The sequence below is a fragment of the Anopheles coustani genome, chromosome 2 (assembly GCF_943734705.1).
Source record: "Anopheles coustani chromosome 2, idAnoCousDA_361_x.2, whole genome shotgun sequence".
Lineage (NCBI taxonomy): Eukaryota > Metazoa > Arthropoda > Insecta > Diptera > Culicidae > Anopheles > Anopheles coustani.
The window spans coordinates 12,222,278-12,247,353 of NC_071289.1; the positions used below are offsets into that span (position 1 = coordinate 12,222,278).

Consider the following 25,076-nt stretch of genomic DNA (forward strand, 5'->3'; position numbering starts at 1 on the left):
ATGATTGGCTTAAGTTTATCTGTTAACATATTGTACGACGTGATCGATGAAAACCGCAAAGTTTTTAACAAAAAAAAAAACAGCTACCGAAAGGCAAAACCAGCATCATAAAAAATTAGCACCGTCCCAAAAATAGATTGCACAGAACGATGGGCTCTGGAATCAACGATGCGGCACACAAACGCCATGCGGATGTCCTTGAGGAAGAGTGTGCAAAGAGATAATGGAACAAATCACGGACGCGCATGGTAACCGGATCATTAGGAATCCCTCCTCCTCCAGCGGCCCGGATAGCTCAGTCGGTAGAGCGTTGGACTTTTAATCCAACGGTCTAGGGTTCAAGTCCCTATTCGGGCGGGTTGACATCATTTTTGTTTAGAATCGTATGATAGAGATGATAATTTGTTATGACAACAGCATTAGAATCTAGTTGTTGTTTGTGTATTGGTAGGTAGGAATGGACAAATTAACATCCAAGCTGTGTGGCTCACAGTCGTTTGTAAACGTTCTGCTGACGATTAGATGCTACGTACTTATCGCTGCAGTTTTTGGATTTATTACATTTTACTTACCTGTATTTTTACATTTTCATCCGTAGTTTACCCTAAGTTGGCTGTGATTTTTTTCGTGAGTCGATTGAAAGTCGTTATAAACATTTCATTTTATATTTCATTTATTTCACTTCCATAAAGTTTGACCACATTAGTTTATCCTAATTGTCTGACTTTGATTGGGCCCTAGAGTAACATTTTGCAATAAATAATGTGTTTAATCTTACGGTAGTAATATTTATGTGTACAACATTTCTTATCAATAGAAACGTTCTATGGTATCTTGTGTTCTGTTTATTTGTTATCCGACGGTATGTTTAACTAGCTGAGATAAATGTAGTCCATTGTTTTTTTATTGTGGATGGCAGAGTTGCTCGTCAAATTCATTTCTCTTTCATTCTTGCTCAATTTCCTCTTATTTTTACGTGCAAAGTTATGACCGGATGTTATAACGTTTGAAGTGCTATAGAAATGAAATGGTCGTTTTTTTTCGTTATTTGAGCAATCGTTATTAGTAATATTTATAACATTAATTTTGAGAAATCATCCGTATGATTGAAACTGGTCGAAAAGTGAAACCGGAAGCCCGGTTGTAATCCGGTCTGTGTCTTTTTTAAAGGTTTTCGCCAACAACATTAGTACAATGGAAAGCATTTTATGTTTGCTATGTACGTATGAGAGGAAGGCCAATTCATTCCGGTCCGAAGGCGGTGGTGTATGCTAACATGAAGTAATAAATTAATGTGTCAGAAAAGAAGCGTGAAGCGTCAAAGGAAAGGTTTCAAGGCAAGGGTGCGTTAGATGCAACATACAATGTTGCAATTTTTCTAAACGTACATGTTTAAGCTACTTTTATCAATCGTTAAGTAGTAGTAGAAACATTTCTGAAGGCAATAATTACAGCTGCTTGCTGCTGAAGAGAATACTGCTTAATAAGGCCATTTCTTTTTACCTGCCAATTTTAATTTTCCTGCTTTGTTATAATTTTTTAGAACGAAATATTCAATTGCACTTTAAGAATTTTAAAATTTTGTTTTACAATGTAATCGAAATCGATAGTGTTAAGGCTGTCATCTTATGCATAATTAGTAAATAACGGCACTTTTCCTCAGTTTGCGGTTGCTACTTAAAGACACTGATACATACAGCTGAACCTAAGGGTATTTCTTGCAAAGTTATTCCGCGTTTTACAGTATGTTTCAATTCCATGTACGCTCAAATTCAACGTCAACATCTTTGGTGTACAGTACGATCATTGTTTTTTTTTTATGAAAGAAACATATTGTATTAGAAGCCTCTCGATATAATTGCGAGTGTAAGAGTTCTACCGTTTAATATGTATCATCGACAAATGTGAACGTACACTCGTTTGAAACGAATTGCAAACGGGTTTCCTAACGCCCATGGGGTGAAACTTTTCTTTACATTAATTGTTGTAACATCAGTTCAGATTGTGAGTGTATGCATCGGTTTGAATATGATGGGTCTGATTTGCGGGTTGAAAATTGAGCCATGGATAGAATTCGACAGAAAATTTGTATAGCGTTAAGGTGTAAGAACATAAGAGAGGTATGTAGAGAAAGCATTTGCACTGCGCGTAAGAAAAGAACCTAAGTTTATACAATCTTCCACTTAAAAGTAAACTATCAACGCTAAACTAAACAAAAGAACGCCACCCAGCAATGCCGGGCAGTGCGCGGGGATAAACAAAAACAAATCATCACAGTCCGAAATTCGCTAACACATAGGTCTAAGCAATTTAATACACTAAAAACCCCCGTCTCCAACGGTGTGCGGGAAAGATGCATGATCGCGGTGGATCGCGGCCAAACAAAACAGAACAAATTATGCCAGTGCAACGGGGGGCAACGAAAACAACGCCCGATCATTGTTTTAGTGGGTCGCCAAACGTTTAGGACAATGGGAAAAAGGGACTTATTATATCACACCACTCAAACCACACCATGTCCACACATTGCCATCATTATTATCGTCTTATCAATTCTATAGGGTAGCAATCTTCTAGTAGCGTTGCCTTATGTCTTTCTCGAAAACCCAGTCGTTACCAATTCCCTAATCCCAAACACGGTTCAATCACAATTAAATGGCATCTGGCAAATGTGAACGTGCCGCTAATAAATCGTTTCAAACAACCGTCCGCAGTAGAGAACTTTTTTCGTTAACTTGCTTTTTGCAACCGTTTTAGAGAGATGTCCTTAACAAATGCACGGTAAACAGGTGAAAATTTGGAATTAATTTTAAAACGTGGAACCTGAATGTGTATCCTTGAAAAAATCTGGCCATCTAAATTGGGCATGGAAAATTTTATAATTAATCGGTTTTATCAGCAGCGCATTCCATCACTGTATTTTGTGGCACTTTCTTGTAATAAATTGCACTTTCAGCACAAACATAGGCACTTTACAAACATTAAGCGAGTAAAATCGAACTGTTCGTGAGCTGGTTCTGTGTTGTTTGGTGCTTTGTTAGAAAGAAAACGTATAAGCTTCCTGTACGTGATTGTGTGTTGCTGAGTATGGCTGTACCCCATAATGTGTGATCTATTTACAATCTCCTATGCGAAACATTAGAATAAAGGAACTTTTTTCATTCGGCTCCGTCTTGATAAGCAATAAAAGTAGAAAACAAACTGCACACCATTTTCTGAAAACACGGGCACACAACGTTCGCTTATCGGAACACCAAAACAGACACAGGCATAGGCGCTTATTGCGAGACTATTAGGGAAGGAACGTTTTTTGAAATAAATGTCTACACTCACGCGTTAAAACCTCAACACACTCTGTTGTGTTGCACACGCCTAAAATCTAACTACCAAACAAGCGTACGTAAACCCTACAGCTCCCTTCCACTGAAGGTCATATAAACATCAATCAACATGCCGTTCCGGAGAGGCATGCCTGTGGAATGATTGGATCGAAAGGTGGAAGAGAAGAGTTGCTATCGAAGAATGAGCTATTAGTAAGAGCGAACCGTCAGTGCGACAAAACCCTCCCCACTCAAAACCCATCGTCGCGATAATTGATCGTTTTGAGGGTAGCAGGCAAAGGGGTTGGCATTGGTTGAAGTCTACCAGTGTAGCCTATATTAGCGTAGATCTAAATAGTTTGTTTAGTAATCAGCAGAACCAGCTGCTGATAAAATCCGCCCCTTTGTGGGAACGAACAAAGCTGAATCTATTGGTGCTTGGTGACAAATCGCGTACCACGGTCTCGCTCTCGCTTCCTCTACCGGTTCACCTCCCGGCGGATGTCCGAGCCAATCGCTCGCGTCGCCGGTTTTACCCGGCCCCGACCGGACTCACCGTTCATCGTGCTACCATTACTGCTACTGCTGCCCGTATCGATGCCACTGCTACCGTCGGACGTTGCTACGCCGTCATCCGACTCACGGCACTGCTCCACCAGCGATTTGGTTCGGTATTTGGCCGGTTTTTCCACCAACCGGGGATTTTCCAGCAGCAGCTGATACAGCTGATTCACTTGTATCTGTTGCTGGTGCGGGACGGGAAGCTTCGGCGGGAGCACCGGATCGGCGGATGATTCCAGCGAGGAGGTGCGGTTCAGCGACGCGGATCCGGGTGGTCCCGATTGCGAGTGTGCGAAGGAGCTGGGGAAGGTTTGCGAATTTGGCATACGGGTGGCTACGAAGGCAGCCGGTGCGGGGATACGATCGTCTTTGCGGTGCGGGACGACCGGCGGGGAGGGTGGGATGGTTGACGAACCGACCATCAGCACGGCGGTCGTTGCGTTCACCGGTGGGATCGGTGGCGGTGGTTCGATCCGTGGATCCTCGTCCGGATCGTGCGGTTCCTGATGTGATCGCCGAGCCGGATGGTTGAACTGTGGCCGATCGTGCAGATCCAGATCGCTGGTGTGCTTGCGAGTGAGCGAGTGCAGCAGACACTTGAGATCCTCACGACTACCACGGTGAGCGGCATTGGTTGAACCGTTGGCCGACGCGCAGTCACCGCCGGTTCCGGAATCCTTCGACGAGAGATCATCATCCAGATCGTCCGAATCGAGCTCCGTCGAGCGGGTGGTGGGTTTGGTGTGTACCGCCGTGTAGTAGCAGGCGTCCCGTCCAATGGTCCGGCCATCGGCACTGTCGCCATCCTCGTCCACGTTCGTTGTGATCTCCCCATTGCGCACCATCGGAATCAGGTACTCAAAGTACCCAGCAGGAGTTGTCGAAGTTCCGACACCGCTTCGCACGATCAAATTAGGCTGATTAACCTCCATGCCGGTGGCCAGATCCAGTACCGTTTCTCCCCCACCCCGGCCAACACCTCCACGCATGCGCTTCTTAATGCGACTCATATAAACCCACCAACAGAGCGATGTCACCGCTACGCACATGAGCAGCACAAACATCACCGCCATCAGTGCGGTGTCGAATACCTGGGCCCGCTTTTCCTCCCCATCCACTGTGGGGACATCGCCCGGCACGGATTCATGCATATCCTCCACCTGCCCATCGATGACGGTCAGTCGCGTCGATCCACTGTCGCTTCCAAGATCGTTCTCGATCCGACACTCATACAACCCGGCATCGTCCAGCTCCGTGTCGACGATCACCAGCAGCTGCCCTTCGGCCGTAACAAAATGGCGCTCCGTTAGTCCCACCGGTTCGCCATCCTTCAACCAAAAGATGCTCGGTTTTGGCGTCCCGGTGATCTTGCACTCCAGCACGCTTGCCTTTCCGATCGGGATCTCCAGACTACTGACCGGCCGCAAGACCGAGGGACTTTCGAACACCACCACGGACGCATTCGCCCGGATGACGCCGGCAGCATTTTCCGCCGTGCAGCTGTACACTCCCATGTCGACCGGCTGCACGTTCAGTATCAGAAACGCATCCTCATTCGGCAGCACACGCATACGCCGCTCCTTCGCCGCCGGAAAATCGTTTCCACCGTCCTTTTCCCAGGAAATCTGCGGCATCGGGTCACCCATCGCGGCGCACTCCAGTCGGGCCACCTTGCCCGCCTGAACGCTTACATCCGAGGGCGTTTTGCTGAACTTCGGGTACGTGCCGACCGTCACCTTCACCTTCTGCGAGTACACCACGCCGTAGCTGTTCGTGATGATGCACTGGTACTTGCCGGCGCCCGGTTGCTGGATGTTCGGGATGGTAAGCTCCGTCGTGCCGATGGTTCCATTTTCGTTGTTCAACTGATCCACGGTGTACTGGGACGCTGGCAGCTCCAGATTGTCCTGCTTCCACTTGAACGTCATCGGATCGGCGGCGGTCGAGGTGGCCGTGCACACGAGCGTTAGGTCGGTCCCACGAATACCGAGCTGCGACTTTGGTTCATCAATCAGGTGAGGTTTCGGTGAGTCATCTAAAAGAACAACGGGCCATAACAGAGATTAGTTAGTATACGGAGATAGTTCCAAATGGAGAAACCCATATACTTACAGCAAGTAAAATTCGTGGGATGCAAGTTACGGATCAGCCGATTGCGCAACCACATTGGATAGATGCACTCGGCATCGATTTGGAATACTTCCTTCCGTTCCTTGATCCAGTGGTAGAACCAAACCAGGTTACAGTCGCATATCAGGTTGGTGGAGTTCATAATTAAACTCTGCAAAGGAAGCAAAGCGGTTAATTAAAATGGTTCTTGTTAGGTTATAGTGCGCTGCATTAACCTACCTTCAACCGGTTCGTATCCTTGAACGCATTGTTCTGTATCGACGAGATGTTGTTCTGACTCAGCTCGAGCACGGTCAACGATTTCAGCCCGAGGAACGCATTCCGGCTGACCGATTTGATTTCGTTCGCGTTCAGATACAGCCGCTCCAGCCGCCCGAGGCCCAGGAACGGCCCACGCATATCCTCGATCGTCCACGAGATGCGATTCTCGTTCAGATAGAGCGTTTCCAGCGATTTCGTCTCGTTGAACGTACCCTCGCCGATCGCCGAGATGCGGTTGCCCTGCAGGTTGAGGGTCTGCAGCGCCGACAGCTCCTCGAACGTGTAGCGATCGAGCGACTCGAGCCGGTTGTAGCCGAGGTCCAGGTTGATCAGCCGGGGCGTAAACTCCCACCCGGACTGCTCGATCTCGGCGATGCGGTTCCGCGCGAGGGCCAAGTTCGTCAGGCTGGTTAGATTGAAGAACCCACCCTTGCGTATGATGGTGATGCTGTTGTTGTTCAGCTCGAGCGTACCGATCGCGATCAGCCCGTGGAACACGCCGTCCATTAGGGCCGGAATGCGGTTGTTGTTCAGCTTGAGACTTTTCAGCTGGTTCAGATTTTGGAAGGTAAGACTTTGCACCTCCTCCAACGCGTTGCTGCTGATTTCTCTGCAAAAGCGAAACAAAGCGCATGTCAACACCTACACTAGACAAGTCCCTCTTATGACGCTCTTCCAAGTACTTACAATCGTTTCAGCGACTGCAAACGGTCAAACGTCCCCTTCGTCAGGAGCGTCAGCTTGTTGAAGTTCAGATTCACGTACTGCAGAATATTTTTCACCGGAAAGGATGTGTACTGCAACTCCCGGATCGCGTTTCGGGATAGATCGAGGAACTTGAGTCCCGGCAGTCCGGCCAACGCTTCCACGTCGATCGTTTCGATTTCATTGTTGTTCGCGAGCAGCTTCGTAAGATTTCGCAGACCACGCAGCACTGGCAACCGTTTAAGGCGGTTGTAATTCAAGCTCCTGCCGAGAAGAAGGGAATAAATAAATAGGTGGTTTAAATATAATCAAACAAAAATAAACCGAAGACAACAGACAGCAGGTCGCAACTCGCGGGAGATGCACCCCTTTTATCGCTGCCTTGCGTTAACAAAGTTTAATTTTTACTCACAACTCTTGTAGCTTGCGAAGGTCGGCTAATTGCGCAGAAATCGTGTCGTGGCTCAGACGATTGGACGCCAGGTCGCTAGTAAAAATAGAAACGAAAAAAAACACAGATTAGGATAGGGAAATAGAAAAAAAATGAGGAAAAAGATCGCACACAAGCATACCGAACATTAAAAAAAGAAACGCCCATACAATCGCACAAATCGTTCGCGATGATTATAAATCAATCAGGTTTCCCATTAAATTGCCCACGGCAAGGGCAGACACTGGGAAAATCGGCGGGTTATCGCCGCAACTCAACGGACCTGCGGACGTACCGTTTGTCGTCCCATCATGCGGCATGATCGTGCAAGCGTATTTTTAACCCGCGCAATTCATGTTGGACAATGATAAAGTAATTTCGTGCACTGGCGGGCTTGTCATTACTAGTTTAAAATGAAGTTGTAGGCAATCCTACTCTCTTCACCATATCACAACTAAACATTCGGGTCGACTCCCCAGGAGTCCATACATACACAAGCGTAGAGTGCAGAGTAAACAATCTTTAGTCTATTTAACCATCTGTAACAACGGGACAACCCTCACTCTTCACGAACAGATAAGATAAGGGCCCCCCAAAAAAAAAGGTGTGTACCTATTATTTTTTTATGATGGAACAAATCATACCTAGAGCTACATCGCAGAAAAAGCGTGCAAGCCCGGATTCGGGGGTATTTACTGGTTTGCAAAGGGCTTTCTGGTTGGTTCACAAGATAACCACCAAAGTCTGAGAAGCTTTAACGGTCGAGATAATTGAAAACAAAACAAAAAACAACCACCGCAAAGTAAGTACATAAAAAAGCACAATAAACCGGACTTGAACCTTGATGCGTTTTGTTTGTTTTTAATTGCATCGTAATCAACCACAAAACACGTGTTCATATGCGACCCATTTTGTGATAAAAAACTGTAGAAACCGGGCACAAAAAAAAAATGTGTCCACAATTACGTATGCTGTCGGGCGCATCATTATGTACTAGTTGCATCGCTATGATCACATTCTAATACCGCGCCATCATAATCTAATCATGATTGGTTGAGGCCGTTTTCCCCGAACGATTCCATTCCATGATTTATGGCCCTGGGAACGTGTCTCCCGGTCTGCCAGGGAAGACAGACAATTTTTTTACCAAAATAAAAACACTTGTCCAAGCAGACGCGCGTTTGAGGGGCACGAAACGTCGATGAAACCCCTTTTGTGCCCGTTGGAAGCAATCGAATGAAAATAAAAATGGAGGAAAGCAACATGCAACCCCAAAGGCGGTGACAACGGCGGGGTCTGCACTCGATGCGATAGTAAATTGAATTTAAAATCATCATCCATCGATCGGTTGGTCGCTTGCACAGAGTCGACAAGCGAGAAAAGGAGACAGAGTAGAATAGCGATAAATCAAATCAGCCCATTAATCATCATCTGCATCGTGCGGTGACGGGGGAGGAGGACCCGAGAACCCGGGTTCGTCTTTTTCCTGGGAAAATGCAAGTGTGCAACCGCACGTCCAAACAATCGGAGTGGCTCATTCGAATTAGTCTTATCACCCGAACGATACCGTCATCGTCGTCATCGTCATCGTCGTCATCGTCATCGTCATCATGATGCACTTTTTAATGCAATGGTTCGGGGTGACATTCAGTTTTTTTTTCGTATTGTCGCCCCCGACAAAAACTTGCCGCGCATTTGTCCTGTGCGACGGGGGGAAGGGAAATGGGAGATAAGTGTGCCATCAAGCGACTCGATGACTAGCGACGACGAACACACTTCGTGGCACCAAGCTGGCTGAGGTGTTCGCGGTTTCGCCATCGAAGGAAAACAAAAAGAAAACACGAGAATGTGTGTGCAACAAACTTGCATTTGCGGTGGATTAATTCACCCCCACCCAACACTCCCTCTCCCTGTTTCTCTCTTTCTCTCTCTCACACACACGTTCGCCCCGGAAACTATACAAGTTCCGTGTGGTGCGATTCATGAATGGGTCAGGTCCCCAGTGTAACCCGGCGGAACTAAAGCGCGCGCCAAACGGGTTTTAGCTGCAATCACGTCGTCGCGAAGGTGAGAAATGCACATGCGCGGGCGGACAATGCTCAATTTATGATGGGGACTCCCTACTCCATCATTAGATCGACCTAAAAAAAAAACAACCCAACGTCACCCACCGTTGTGCAATGTGTGCCATTTTTATTCTGCAAATTACATGTTACCGTGACCCAAGTGTACCATTGACGTGCGGTTGTCATGTTTGCTCTTCCCGTTTTACCCTGCGTCTGTTTTTCGAATCGATTGACTTTGGTTTATGTTTGTGTTATTCTTAGACAAATAAACCCGCGCAGCTAACACAAATGATAATGCTTATGCTACCAATAATTGCGCCCGCTAAAAATGCATGTCAATACCACGCCGAAGTTGCGAATTCATTTCAAGGGCACACAAACAACGTTTGACAAATGTTTTGCCTTTACATATTATCCAACGGGTATTCACGTCGAATGCAAAATATTTACTCAATGATTACTGCGCTGCACTTCCGATGAGTCATTGGTTCGTTGCTGGAACCGGTGCTGCACAAAATTCGCCAACGTTCGTACGTAAGTAAATTGGGAGTTGAAAGGGAAGAAGGAAAAAAAACACTCGTAAACAAATAAATATGCTGCTCGCTGCCCGGTTGATTTCCGCTGCGGCTTGCGTAAGAATAAATTTAAACATCCGCGACCCCCGCGTGACACATCCCCCCTACGGAACTCCGTGCTCCCGAAACAAGCCTGTTTTACCAGCAAAAAAAAAAAAAAAGAGCGTTACAATTTAAAAAGGGGAGACCTATGCATGCTCACGTTTGTTTGGGTGGCGAATTAAATAGGAGTTAAAGTGAGTGCGATCTGTCGCGTACAAAGATAACCGCGAAGATACTAGAAGGCAGACGATTTAACTGATAAAACAGACAGATATGGTTGGGTTTTGTGCAAACTTAAGAGTTGAAACTAAAGGGCAAACGTAATTGAATTCAGTGTAAATTGAACGATACTTTCGCTTAACTTCAAAATATTTCTATTGACCATTCCCTGCGTTCACTCCAACTCGAACACACCCACATTCCATTAGCATTTCCTCTACTTAATAGCGTTGCTGCAGTGTTGCTGCTGTTGTGCTGCCATTGTGGCTCGAATTACGAGCATTTACCGCTGACCACAATCGTTTGGGTGTGGTGTAAGATCAGTTCAAACGTCACAAACAACCACCCGACCAACCGGATTGGATTAGTCACCCACGGACCCCCGGCTCTACCTGAACGAGCGTTTCGATAGGCAGCACACACGGCTAAATGGTCAATTTGCTAGATCGCATCTTACGTGGGTCGATCGCGATTATTTTCTAACGTTTCTTTTTTTTTTTTTGAGCTCGATCGTTGCACAAAACTGCTGCAGCCCTTTTACCGCAGCTGCTGCTGCTGCTGTAGGGCCAGTTTGCCCGTGCGCCAACGACTTTACGTAATGTGTGTTAGTGCGTCTGGTGCGGCACATGGGGCGGATAAGCGTAAACCAGACCACCCGACGACGGTGAATGCAGCGATGCACTTTTTTGCATCGTTCAAAGTGCTGTTAGAAAAATCCAATAAAGCACTATGAAAGGGTAAAGAGAAATGATTAACAAACATATTTATAAAGTAATACAAGAGAAAAGAGAATGATGCGTTAATTTAACCATAAATATGAAAAATCAATGTTGAAATTAAATAACAACAGCACCAAGGATAGTTTTCACTATAGCTTTCCAGTTTCACACAGTATACGGACATGTTTTTATCCATTACAATATAACAACTATGTCTACCGTTATGCTTTGCAGTAAATATCCTGCCCCGCGCTGCTATCTGTGGTCGAATATGATGAATTGCTTGCGAAGTTGACATTGCGGTCGAAAGATAGATTATCTAAATCACCTCCAAGTTTCCGGAAATCGATCAAAACTAGCGTTCACAGAGTTTTAGAAGCCGAAGATAACGGAGCATGGTCGGGAGCTATATTTTGCAGAATGTGGAAAAACAAACAAACACAAAAAAAATACTGGTAATCCGCCGTGGCCATCACTTAATTTTGTGTGATGCATGTGTGTTTAGGGGATCTTTGTATGGGCAAAAACTAAACAAACTTTTCTGCTTCCATCATTGCGTTATGTTTATCTTTTACATTTTTCAACAAAGATTTGTTTACACGTTTACCAAAAGGAAAGAAGTTTGTTACCAGTGATTTCATAATGTGTAATTAACTTTCAATCACAGTTTAAACCAAAACAAAATATCCCAAAACTGCAGTGGTCACAAAAACCATAGAACGAAACGATCAAAACACCAGCGTTTAATGCTTAAAATAAATTTCACATAATTTTATGATACTATTTACTGTAACTTGTAAATGACTTTTGAAAAGTCGGAGGACCAAAATGTGCCATAAACAACCCCCCATAAGTGACACACAACTGATTGGCGGATGTTTCATGGCATTATCAACTTCGTTCTAGCGGATAACAGATAGCAAACGATCGTTCGGTAAAAAAAAGTCAAGCGAGCAATTTCTTGTTTACAAAAAGTGATGCATTTGCTTTTCGAACCTTTAGGAGAAACTCCAAACACGGCGTTCAAACACACGCCCGAGGGGAGGATCATTAGGAGACCATAATAAACTAGATTCTACCTTTGATGTTTTGCTTTCCGTTACTTAAAATTTACAACCAACACTGCGCCAATGGCCGTTATCGAACGAATATCGATAACTAACGAGGTGAGGGTTACCTCGGGAGTGGGGTAAAGGTGTTGCCTTGCGGTGTGGGGGGGTAGGTAGGTAGTAAAGTAAATAAATTGGATGCCGCCTATCTTATCGAACTTATCAAACCGACCGCCAATAGGGCGCGATAATGGACCGAGTCAATCGGATACTGTTCTTTCTTCTAGGAATCGTAAAAATATGTTACCCAACATAAAGATTGAGTGTTACAAATGGCATTATTATGCCAAAATGCTTACGGAAGAACAAAGTGAGTTTAAATAGCGTAAAGTTGTTCCTTAAGTTTGACGATCCTAAAGTTTGACGATCGAAGTATCAAAAATAGAATTAACCCTAACAACACTACACGTTTATCAGTAACCCTTCGCACCTAGGCAGCGTTTCAGCATTGTTTGTCCGTTGAATTGGACCTATTCAGTTGATTGTCATATATCTTTGGCAAACAATAGATAGGGAGACAGATAGTTAGCTGCTTCCAACATCGGTTCCATAGGTGGACAACTATCGCAGCACGCGTTTATCATGCACATGAGGATTCTTCTTATCACCGGCCGAAGAAAACTAAGCCCTTCGAGCCTTTTGAGGACGCACTATCGATCATCGCAACATAAACAGAGACGTTTCAAGAGCCATCCGAAGAGGGACAGTAAAAAAGCGTTCATAAGATATGTCAACAGAACCATCGATCGATTGGCAAGATTGTCCCCGAGGTTCTCCGGTGGATTCGGGTTTGGGGGTTAGGGGAGGAGGATGTAGGTCCTAGAAAACCGCCTGTTCAAACACGCTAGCGAAGCTGGTTGCTTCTTTAAGTGGTGCTTCATGTTTTGCCCTCGTCGATAGTGTTTTTCACATAAACGGTAACAATTGCAACCAAGAAAGTTGTGGAATAAGAGCAATTGCTAAGGTGTGAACACCTTTAGGGAACATTTAAGAGCATTTTGGTTGTGAAAAAACGTCCAAAATGTTAGTACATAACGTACTAAACGGCAATAATTGACATCCTAAGTATTTCATAATGTAACATCAAAGTAACGAAATAGGTTAGGTCAATAATATAGCACTCGAGGAAAAAAAGGCTGATATGAAAAGAACATGGATTCCACGTCCAAAATCGAACACACGTCCTCTGTCATCCAATCGTGGTGTTTAGAAGGAAAATCATGTCCAACCAATGACGGCAACAAACATCGGAACATGGCCTCAAAACCAAAACCGCCACAAATGGAAGCAAAAAGATCGCGTTCTGCCCTTATGCGATGCAATTGGCGCACATTGCGGATCGTACTTTTCTCGGAAATCAAGCACCGTTCCGTGGCCGCACGAGCACCGCCCGCCCGGACAACAACGGAACACAATTGCGCACTTCACGGCCGAGAGAAAACAAAAAGTGTTGGAAAATGTAATGTCAACAGGAAAGCCCCCCTCCGGTTGTTCCATCGATAGGAAATCGAAGCCGTACGAGTGGTTCTGGTCGCAACATTCAAACTTCGGTCGTTGGTGTTTCTTTTTCTCTTCACGCCTTCGCAGAAATCACTGGCGTGGCCTGTGTCACGTTTGCCGTATTATGGTGGGCGAGAACTCAATTGCAATTGGTAAGCAAAACAACTGCCGATAAGCTGCCCTACAATACTGTGGCAAGAGCAAACATGGTCTCTAATGGCTGGATGGTGTTTAAAAAAGTTGGACAATAACACTACGGTGCACATTTAGCAACTTATCGCAGCCCAGATCTACAACAAATTATCTTCACTGCAACAGTTGGGCCAAACACAAATGTACAAAAAGGGAAATTTCTTGGCCAATCTAAACCAACTCTGACTTCTTTCATTCATCGTGCCAGTTCGTTTGATTCAACAAAGAAACCATCTATAAAATAAACTGTTTTAGGAATGTATGAAGAAGGCCAAAACCAACATTCAAATCGCTCTCGAAACTAAATTCAATAAGATTAACATTCTTATTATAAACAACTCGCGATCAACAATTCGTGAATGTATCTAAAACAAACGTGTCCAAAAGTGGGATATAAAGTACGTCAAATTCAACAATGTGAAGGTGAACAGGAAGAAAATCTAAATACTAAATTGTTTACAATGAAACAAATGCAATACAAATTATTTACAACAATCTTGTATCTTACTGTATATGCAAAAGAACCAATCTTGTATCTTGTTTGATAGAACTTAATTAAACTTGTTTTGAAATAGCTCATCGAATATTGAAGCTCATTTAATTTTTAATATTTCAGACAAGAATGTATCAGGTTTTTGTAGAATTATTACTCACTTAATTTAAGTTCATGGTGATTTTTGTTCAAAAATGGGAATCTGTTTGAATTAGAATACTTTTTGTGAAATGAACCGTTCTTGTAAACCTCTATTGTATACCAAGAGTTTATTCTAGGATGTACATTCGTTTAGTTCGAACTGACGAAAGGGTTCGCCGGATGAAAACACTTCCCCTCTCCCCACCGAACGAAAAAAGGAAGAAACGGTGATCTTCCAGCGTCAATCAATCATCACCTTCGACTCTCACGAGACCTCCTCAGACGATCCGGAGCGGATCCGTTGGTGTCGATTGATCGCCTCTAACGATCACGACTGGGAACACGTGCCGGGATATCCCACGTAGGGAATGTGCCTGAGCTAGAATTTTATTTCTAGACCCTCCTATGGAGCCTTGCGGTCACGTATTTCACCACGACCGGACGTGAGAAAGTGTTAACGGGTAAGCGTAGGTGGTGATAGCATGCGGATATAGTGCTTTCTATCCTTGCTGGCTTAAAACAATGCCCGGTCTGAATTTTCCTCGCTCGATATGATTCATATAGTATCGATTATATCTTCGCATCGCAATGTGTGTACTTACACGCAAAGCCCTTAAGTCTGATGGGATTCTTTAGCACGTAAACTTCAAATCAGCACGTCTATCATATTTGATCAATTTCAGCTGTCAGAAGACTCTAATCATAGACCCATCCATCTATCCATCCTTCTATTGCCACCACGGGACGTTTTTGGCATCGCTCCAAATCATTGCCCTTTTCAGTATCAATTTACCACTTCCACTTCCCCCTCAGCCCTCACCACCATCGCATTTATTTTCCCATGCCGTGGCCGTTTGCAGTATCTCACCAAAAAGTTTCATCTAATACACACGAACACACACGCTTAGCATGAGAACCGTACCAATTTTGCAAGCGAACCGGAATCGATCAAACATTTCAAACGTCCATTTGCAGAAAGGGCGAAATTATTGCCAACCAGTGAATAAATTACGCGACCAGACTAGAAAACCGTGTCCGACCTCCGGGCCGTGTGTATGCAATTTCCTCACCATGTTCCTTCTCCTCGCTGTAGCTAGTTTTTCGTGACATTTTCCTTTCCATTTTTTCCGCCCTAATTTGGGAAAAGAACGTCCCAGAACAGGCCTGCCGTCAAGAGTGTTGGAAGTCAAAAATGGAAAACGAGCGGTCGAAGACCTTTAAATTAATGGGAAAGTGATCTTTTCCGTGGTCGATCGTGATTTTTCCGAAGCGAGGTTGGGATCCGCACCGGACGACCTTTGCATGCGCACGCCATAGAGCAAGTGCATTCGCGCCGTTCCCGGTATGATGGATTGCTGCCGTTGGCAAGATGGACAGCCGAGCCGGCAGTACCAGGATCTTCACGAACGATCCCCCCTTTCGCTGGTCAACGAGTATGACTTCTGCCGGAAATGTCACTACGCCCGGCTCGGGACCATTAATTTGCTCCCGTGTTCATGCGGTGTGGGGGAAATTATGCTACGCGTCTCGCTTTTTTGACGGTACGGCACACATCTTCCAAGTGCAAGCCCGCGCCGGGATGCTGCGTACCATCAGCGGCCATTTGGAGGAACGATCGGTAATGCGTGGCATAATGTGGCATGGCACGCAGATAGAGAGAAAGAGTGTATGGTGGTGTGTATTAATAAATCCAATCCTCCTCCGGACATCACCGTCAACGAGCGGCGTGTGGCGAGACGGTCCGCCTCGGCGAAGAATTCGCAACTAATGGAAGTTTAAAAAGGAACAACCGTTGGGTGGGAAAATGGGGAGGTCGTTGGTGGGGAAAAACATTTATGAAGGTGCCCGCACCCGGTAAATGGTACTTACAGATTATCCACCCAGTGCGGTATCGGGAACAGCGTCCGGAGGTTTTTCTTCGAGCAATCGATGGCATTTCCCAGGCAGGGACACTGCCGCTGGCAGAAGCTGCCACCGGATGCGTCCGGCACCGCGCCACCACCACCATTCTCGGCCCTCGCCCCCTCGGGCAAGCCGATCGCGACACCAGCGACAACGACGATGGTCGCAATTAATCGGAGCATTTTTATTTTTAATTCACCTCTCCTGCCCCGGTCGGCTCCTCTTCGATGGTCCACCGTCACTCGCGCCATCGAAATCGCGTGATCTTCCGCGGGTTCTTGCGCTTCGATCGATCGACACCCCTCGTTTAAATACCAACGGTTTTGTAATTTGTTTTTCCCTTTGTTTGCCAACCGATGCTATCTGCAACGCGAGCAATTTCTGGCGCAGACAAAACAATTGCAAGGCACGTCGTTTTCGCTTCGATCTTTCTCCCCTTCTTAGTTCAAGTCACACGGTAAACGAAACAATTTGACACTTTCCACACTCACACACACACACCGGGTGCCGCATTCTTTTCCCTCTTATGCTGCCGCCACACCGTTTCTTTTCTTTTCTGTCCGTTTTTACTCTCGCTTGCTCGTGTTTTCCTCCGCTTTTCAATTTGTCGCCACCGCCACAGCGTCGTTCGCCGTCATCGGTCCCCGAGCGGTGCTGGCGGCATGATGAGCATCATGGTTTTCACCGGTGTCTCGAGTTTCCCATCCATTTGCGGCCGATCGCAGTGTGCTGCGTACGCATCCCGCACCGTCCGACGGGTGCCGGGGAAAAGGAGGCTGGTACCGGCAAGCGGGGTTCATGATGTCTGCCCGAAACTGTCTCTAAACCGGCGCAAGAATCATAACTGTGACGCGAGGAGGGTAAACCTAATAATCTTTTAGCACGACGTTAAAATGGCGGCCTGCGGTTCATTTTCGCACTGGTCATTGAGATTTATTTTTAATGTTTACGCACGCACAGTCTATGTAACTGTGTACAGTGTGCGCTATTTAGAACCATTCGTTTGTTAGGTCAAACGAAGAACATCCAGTGGGTCGGATGGTAATCGGATACGTTCCTCGGTTTTCCCTACGTCGACCTCCACCGGACGTTAGATGCACTTTCGATCGTAAGCGCAACTGCAACCGCTGATTCCCGGAAAATGAGCCTCGGAAAAGCACCACCCGTTGGCACACGCTGAGTCTGGCAACGCAATCGTTACACCACGTTACCACGCACGGAAAATGGTGCGCGTATTTTCGACGTCTTTTAAACACACGCACTACGCGGTATTATTCCTTTCCCTTTTTTTATTATTTATCCACCCCGTTGGAACGACGGTGCAACCGAGAGGATTATCTCCGCTTTCGCTCTCCCCTTCTCGCCGCGGGACTTTAATTTTCTCGCATGAATTGTTTTTGTTTTGCTTCTGGCTGCACGCGGGGATGACGTTCTCGTGCGCCGCGACAGGAACCCAACTGTCTCGGCTGCTATTTTTCTAACCCCACGCTGCTGCCGGGGTTGGTGTTGTTGTTGCTGCTGCTGCTTTCTGCCTCACGTTCAACGACGAGGCCTACTTCGGTCGGGGAGGCACAGCTGCTTCCCAGCACCCACGCGCCCGCGTCTCCACGGGGGTAAAAGACGGAGTATGATTAAACTTTAAGATTTTGTTATTGTTGGCATATGGGCCAGGAGGCACAAACAACACTCTCAGCAGCAGTGTCCGGCAGTGGCGACCATCGTGCTGCGCGCCGTGTCTGTTTTCTTCGCTCTGAAGTGGACGATTATTTTCTACCGGTTATGGAAGCGCGAACACTAACTCCGGTTGTAACACCGTGGAAGGGTAAGGAAAGAAATCCCGCAACAACACCAAACGGTACAGATTTGTCCAGTTTTCCAACACTTCCCGGCGGCGCAGCGGGCTGCTGTCTGCACCGAAAGGGAATTTCCACCAGCACCAGTCGATCGTGACCCTTTGCCAGCCCGTGGGGCAACGATTTCGGGCCGAAAAATCAATCCAAAAAGTCACACTTTTCGCCCCAGCATCGCAGAGTTTAACACTTTTTCGCGGACCGAAAAACCAGTACAACACTCTCGTCGTCGCTCGCCTTTGCTGTCAATGTTGTTTGCCCGTGTATGTTTTTTTGTATGCTTCTCTTCTCGCGGTATCGTTGTCCCGCTCGCCCGCACGTGGATATCGCTACGTATCCTCACGTTTTCACACACAACACAAGTAGGCGAGCCGCGAAGCGCAAACGCGCCTGCGTCGTTTCCCGTCACTGTCTTATGAAATTCGAAAAAGGCACTGAACCACCAACACCACGACCACCACTACACCGGGAGCAGAGGGCAGCGCGTGCACATGGATATCCGCCCCGCGAGATGCGCGAGCTTTACGTGGAAAAACGCCGCCGAACCGTTCGACAGCAGCGCTCAGAACGTACTGAACGCTACATGCCCGACGCGGTCCGGGTGTTGTGTTGCCCGGCGACCATTCTCGGTGACGGTGTGTTTTCTTTTCTTCCGCACTTCGATATGCTCGAACGCGGGCGGGTGTGTGGTGGTGTTTGTGCGCGATTATCGGAAAAGAGATGTACAAGGGTGGAAGGAGGGGAGGGAAGCGAGCGGGCGGAGGCTGCGCGAGGTGACGAGAGAACAAGCGAATGCGCGTTTCTTTGGTTTCCTCCGCGTGCCTGCATCAGGGGTCGCCAATTGTGTTGCCTGTGAGGCCCAATTGGAGCATAGTTGTGAAATTATTTATGTTACGTTCTTCTATTTTGTTGTTTTGAAAGCCAACACATTTAATATAACGGGACGTTTTCAATTGACTTTATATAAGGTTTTGAAACTTAAGAAGTATGGACAGTAACTGCGAAAACATTTAACGTCAGTTATGTTAGTAATTTAGAAAGAATGCTATTTGGCATGGTCTTTACAACACTACTTCAAGTTAAGAGAAGACATAATCCTTGTTGTTGAGGACCCTTTGCTCCTTGAGATTAATGACTAAAGAATAAGCACCACGCAAATATTCCAAACAGTTAGCAATATGTAAAAATAAATTATGATCCCTCATTTTTCTAGATGCAGAAGAATTATGAAAAATAAATTGTTACTCATTTTTTACATTTCCACAACATTTATTTACATTTTTTGGTATCGTTCAATTTATTGTATCATCCAAAGATTGTGTAAAAGCGCCTACAGACTACGCCAATATTGGCGCCAAGTACTTACCGCCAATGCGCTACTCGCTAGCGATTCTACACTAGCGACTACTAGTGATGGCTAGCCCAACCAAAAGTTGCTCGTCGAGAAAATGTTGTCGCCAACACTTGACAACTTGTTCACGAAACAATCAAAGCAAACTGTTTTCTATGCGTGTGCATCAGAAATGGATGTGTCTACGAAAATAGTGCAGTGCTTTGTGTTGTGAAACGCTGTTTGTAGTGTAATTTTGTGTTATTTTGTGTCCTGGAACAGATTAGGCACTAAAGTCGTTCAACTATGAACGAATGAAAATGAATCAAATCGACTGTTCCGAAATCACCAACGGTTTCTCAGCAATTTCAAATCCAATGATTGCTGAGTATTACCGAGGGCTTTCACACACGGGCAAGACCAAGGCAAGATTTTTTGGCACTTGCTAGTAGCTTGTCAAGTGTTGCCTTGGTCTTGTCTTGGCAGGCCTTGGCGACAGTCTGTAGGTACTTTAAGAAATCTTTTTTAAATTCTATTCCACTTCTTTTGCCAACCCCTGCCTAACACCATGTGGATTTTTTTTCTTCTCTTCTTATGCTCACCCACTTCTACGCACACTACCGTACAACCGCCGAGTCTTCGCTTCTCTTCCGCTCGGCAGTCCCCTCCCGATCCTTCCGCTGCTTCTACGCCTGAGGAAGGCGTACCCCTTGTCTAGCTAACGACGAATTTCTAGACATCTTGGCACTGACTTTCTGGTCCGTCGTCGTCGTCGTCGTCGTTTCGAGGGGGAGAGGGTGTTCTGTACGGGTGGCAAGGGAGGGTACGGGAAGTCGATTGGATGCGTGTGGGAAGCGAGTACGTTGGTTGGGTTTTTTTTCCCTACTTCTATTCACAGACCAGTGGCACAGGGAAGGGGGTGGCCCGCAACAACACCAACGCATTAGGAAAACACCCCGCCTGTGCCTCCCCGTTCCGCTTCCATTTGGAAAGGAGGAAAAATTGACGTTTTCAAGCCGTGTCGTTCGAAGCGAAGACGTTTTGTCACCGACGTTCCCATCTTTCCGCTCGATGCCACGCTCAAAATGCTGTGTGGGAGGATGTGTTGCTTAATCTTCCTTTTTTTTTGTGTCTTTCTTCCGTTTCGCCCTCTCGATCGGTTTCTCTTTCTCACACCTACACACACGGTGTGTTCATTCTATCGGGTTACCTCGCGGCTTGATTTATTCGATAAAGCATAACTTCGCACCCGCGCTCTCTCTCTCTCTCTCTCTTTCCCACAGCCGCCGTTTGAATGGCTCGGATTCCCACTCACCCCCGGGATGCTGAATCTATCGCTCACCCCCAATGTCAACATGCCCGAGAGGAAGATGAGATTTCGGTTGCCCGGCGATATAGCACCATCAATTATGGGACTAACGGTGGACATTTGATATTACGATCACCGGCATATCGCGCGGTCAGCTTCGAATGGCGGATGATGTGATTCTATAAGATTCCCGTTTTGTAAAGAAAAAGAAACCCCACCGCCCATCCCCCTTGTGTCCGCTGGCTAGGGGTTGCTAGAGGTCGAGGGCGAGCCGGGTCATACGGGCAAAGGGGATTACGGGTTTTACGATGGGTAATACGATGTCTCCTTTCGGTCAATTCAATACTGAAATACTTTGCTTCGATACGAAAAGCCCCTCGAAATAAAACCACGCCACGGCCTTAAGGGAGTCGAAAGGGCTAATCCGATTTGGACGGAATGTGTGCGTATCATCTTCGGAATACATTTTCATAATTAAATCGATCATATTGCTGAGGGGAAGTATTTGGGAAACGAAATCTTATTAAATTGAAAGATTTAAATAAAAAGGTACTAAAACGACTGAGGCTGAGTTTAGGTCCATAAATATATAACGTATATATTTTAATCCATGATGATTGCAACCTTATGTATTTGAATTTATTCTACAAGATTCCACTGATTGTCTGTTATTGAATGAAAATAATCATTTCAACACCGAATGAGAAAAGAAAATCATCTTTTTTTTAAATCGATAAAAAACTGAAGAATTGAAATAGTGAAGGTAAAGTATGGATAGTGGAAGTAAAAAAAATATAATAGAAGAAAAATGCTATTGTTAAATGTTAAATCATGTGTCGATTAGACGCATCCTATTGATCAACAAATCCCACCAAATATTTTCAAGGAAATGCTCTCTTTAATAAACATATTGTAGTTTAAATCGATATCTCTTTTAAATTAAATGTTCTATGTGATATTTGAGAACCAATACTTCCACAGAGGAAACCCCGTCTTTCATGTTGTTATTTTTAAGAACCGTGAATTACCAAGAGAATCTTTCATTATAGAGTTTCAACAATAGTAACAAAACGTTTTCTGGAAAGCACATGTATCAAAAGACCCATCGAAAGATGATTTTCATTTCGAAATTTGTCCACAAAAGGACGTCCTGTTCAACGAATTTCACATTTAATTGTTGAGACAAAATCAATGAATCCCCACGAACCCGAAAAGCCAACAGCCACATGTGAACGTTGACATCCTTTTAACTTTTCGTCACATGTGACCACCATGTGTTCCGTGCACTCAAGGACATGAAAGGATTTTCCCGGCTGGAAAATAATTACGGCTCAAATCGTACGCAAACACCGAACCATAAATCACCGGACGCTCGACAAAGGAACTCGTCTTGGAAAAGACCTCGGATTCCCATTCCGGAGTCCAAGGGCAAAGGAAATTCCCTCGATCCGGACGATACAATTCTTTGCGAAGCTCTTTGAATCGCAAGATCGCAGCTCGTCCGGTGATTCCAAGGGATGCCAGGGTTAGGAGAATATGCTCACCAGCGCACACTTTTTGTCCGTTCTCTCTCCTTCCTCCGTTTCTTGGCGTGCTTTCTTCTTGCTAATCTTATCACGCGAACCGGCTACCGGAAGGCTGAGCAAGTGGGATGGCATATCACACCTTTTTCGGAATCTCTTTATTTTATCCTCCGCTTTTAACCGACCGTTTCTGACCGTCTTTCTTTTGGCCCTCTGTCCACCATCTTTCTTTCTTCACACTTTCGTGGTCCGTGAGCCGTTCTCAATCCGCTCCCTTCTGCTGGCCATATGTACGGCCATCTATCGATGGACAAGCGGGTGTCCACGTGTAAGTGTGTGTGTGTGTGTGTGCGAATGGTTTTTTTGCCTTCTGGAAGAGGCACAAAGGAAGCATAAATCTATGCCCTCGGGACGAAGGACAACCGGAGAAGAAGATGGAAAACGATCGTTTTACAACCAGCCTTGGGTGACGCTGAGAAACTGAGTCTTCCTCTTCGCCTTTTCAGTGGAATCGCTTCGCTTTTCTCCACACCCCGCACGTCATCCGGCCACCCGCATCCCTCACCTTCTTCGTAGCAATCCTTCCGCCGCGTTACGACTCATTTCGTTCCCGTTGTCCGCCGTTCTCGTGCTCTTTTCGTAATATTTTGTGTGGCTTCCTTTTTGACACTTGCTTCTACTTTTCCCTCGCCCGGTTTCGTCTTAGATGCTCGAGTGCATTGCGTGCGGAGTGTTTGAAGTTGGATGTTTTTCTTTAAGTTTTCTCTCCTCTTCGGTGCTGCATCGCCTCCCTTGCACGGGGATGCAGCCGTCCATGCAGCGCTCCATCTACATATCTACAATGTTTTGCTGCGACGGAGTGAAACCAATCGAGTGGAAAACGAAACGACTCGAACTGGCGAACGAATTGTGCAAACGGAACGGAAACGAGAGGATTTTTCAGCATCGTAACTGGAAGCGAAAACCATAAACAACGAAAAGCCATTCCGGGGACAATTTCCCGCTTGCTGCTGGAATACCATCGTGCAGGAATTGAGAATATTTCAAAGTGTGAGAATATATTGAACCGAACCTAAACGGAGCGGGATAACAAATTAAAGAAAAAATGTACATCTCGCCCGCCTGACAGTGCGAGAAGAATCGTTCGAAAAATGGATTGAACGATTTTTTCAAAACTTTGTTTCGGTTCAATAAAGCAAGGAAGAGGAAAGAAAAGCAAAGTCGTCTGGAAACTTGAAGCGGCGAAGGAACAGAAAAACCTTCCTCTTCAAACCAGTGACAGCAAAAGGGAAGGCAAATCTTCGAACACAACTGAATAGAGAATGAAATGCACACCCGTACCCGGGATTTGATGCAGTTTGGAGCGGAAAGCAAACAGCGTAGGAAAAGAACGACGAAGTGAAGCACGTTTCACTTTTCGAAAGTGACAAAAAGACAAATGTCTGCCAGGAATATGGACTGAAGGGAATTCCATCTTTTTCGGTTCCTCCGCTTGCTAGAGGATGGTTGAGTGTCGAGATGTTCTGGGAAGATGTTTTTCCGAGCGGTGTGCAAGTGTGCGTATTCCCCGCGTGGTTGTGTGGACACAGAAGGAACGGAAAAAGCGTGAGTAGGATTACAGTGAACTACGATTTTCCTCACGTCAGTTGCGTAAGAAGCCGTTCGAGTTTGAAGTCTCTATAATCCATAACCAACTTCAATAACTATCTCATTTATAATTAGTTTTAGTTATCATTAGTTTTTTTTTGGGTAATACAGAAAGTGTCATGACAAGATTGTAGATAAAAGGTAGAATTGTAAACGAATATAAATTGAAACATTAAATAGATTGAGCAAAATCAATTTAAAAAAAAGTTTTATCATTATCACTTCTTTTAGTATTATTGACTTTGTAAACAAGTTTGCAAAAACATCAATCTTAGCAAAATATAAAGACGTAAAACTGTTTAACAACGTGATTTAACATTTTTATATTGGTTCTTATTTTATTCATATTTGAAAAAACATTTTACTGAATTGAAAAATACCTTCAAATTGAATTAAATAAGAAATTTAGCTCTTCTTCAATCAGCAACGTCTAAATTGGTCGTGCAGTGTACTCTGAATACTTTGTGTTGGATGAATATGGGAGATGAGATAAGATGCGATGAGAATGATGCTGCCATCCCGCAGGGTTCAATCCATCACAAACCGAAACCGATCTTTCCCTCGTTCGTCGTAGGGCGAGAGGCACGGCGTTGGGGGAGCGGAGGCATAGACCGCGGGATCCGAACAGAAGGAAAGGAAATGGACGATCCGATGAACGTGCCATTGGGATTGGAAACTCAGATGGGTAATTATGTGATTACGGAGCGATAATTTCGGACGCGTTTTTGGAGAAACCCCTCTAATCAGCGCGTTTTGTTGTAGTAATTACGATTGCTGCGCACTGGCCTATGGCCGTCGTGAGTTCTCTGTGTGGGCCTGATTGGGCGTCGACCGTTTCTTGTTTCCGATTGTGAACGATCGATGGTGGCACGAGTTCTGACGATGGGTTGTTGGAAGCCTGCCCCAGAGGAAGCAATCATTTTGTAGCTTCCGAAAGAATCAGCCCACCGACGGCTAATGGTAGCCCATCGTTCGTTTGATGCTCTTAAAGGCTCGATTCGATTGTTTCCGGAACACATTACAATCAGACTGATCACTTACGCCTGCACAGG

The 25,076-nt window shown here is 45.5% G+C and overlaps 1 protein-coding gene and 1 non-coding gene across 2 annotated transcripts; one reads left to right on the plus strand and one right to left on the minus strand.

Annotated features, from left to right (window-relative positions):
• The first annotated feature begins 284 nt into the window (after positions 1–284).
• Positions 285–357, plus strand: Trnak-uuu (transfer RNA lysine (anticodon UUU)). The gene has a single exon. It is a non-coding gene; the product is annotated as a tRNA-Lys (tRNA).
• A 3,442-nt stretch (positions 358–3,799) lies between these two features.
• LOC131262318 (leucine-rich repeats and immunoglobulin-like domains protein 3) lies at positions 3,800–16,547 on the minus strand. The gene is made up of 6 exons (XM_058264293.1): positions 16,333–16,547; positions 7,390–7,464; positions 6,960–7,241; positions 6,231–6,882; positions 5,994–6,162; positions 3,800–5,916 (listed from the first exon to the last, which is right to left on the minus strand). The coding sequence occupies exons 1-6, from the start codon at positions 16,545–16,547 to the stop codon at positions 3,800–3,802; spliced, it is 3,510 nt and encodes a 1,169-aa protein (XP_058120276.1).
• Positions 16,548–25,076: the final 8,529 nt, after the last annotated feature.

What these genes read in the sequence shown, in the direction of transcription:
- LOC131262318 (XM_058264293.1), bottom strand. Translation starts at nt 16,547, where the DNA reads ATGCTCCGATTAATTGCGACCATCGTCGTTGTCGCTGGTGTCGCGATC. An exon ending in AGGATACGAACCGGTTGAAG is followed by an intron (nt 6,163 to 6,230) that starts GTAGGTTAATGC and finishes CTTCCTTTGCAG; the next exon opens with AGTTTAATTATGAACTCCAC. An exon ending in TCCCACGAATTTTACTTGCT is followed by an intron (nt 5,917 to 5,993) that starts GTAAGTATATGG and finishes TTGTTCTTTTAG; the next exon opens with ATGACTCACCGAAACCTCAC.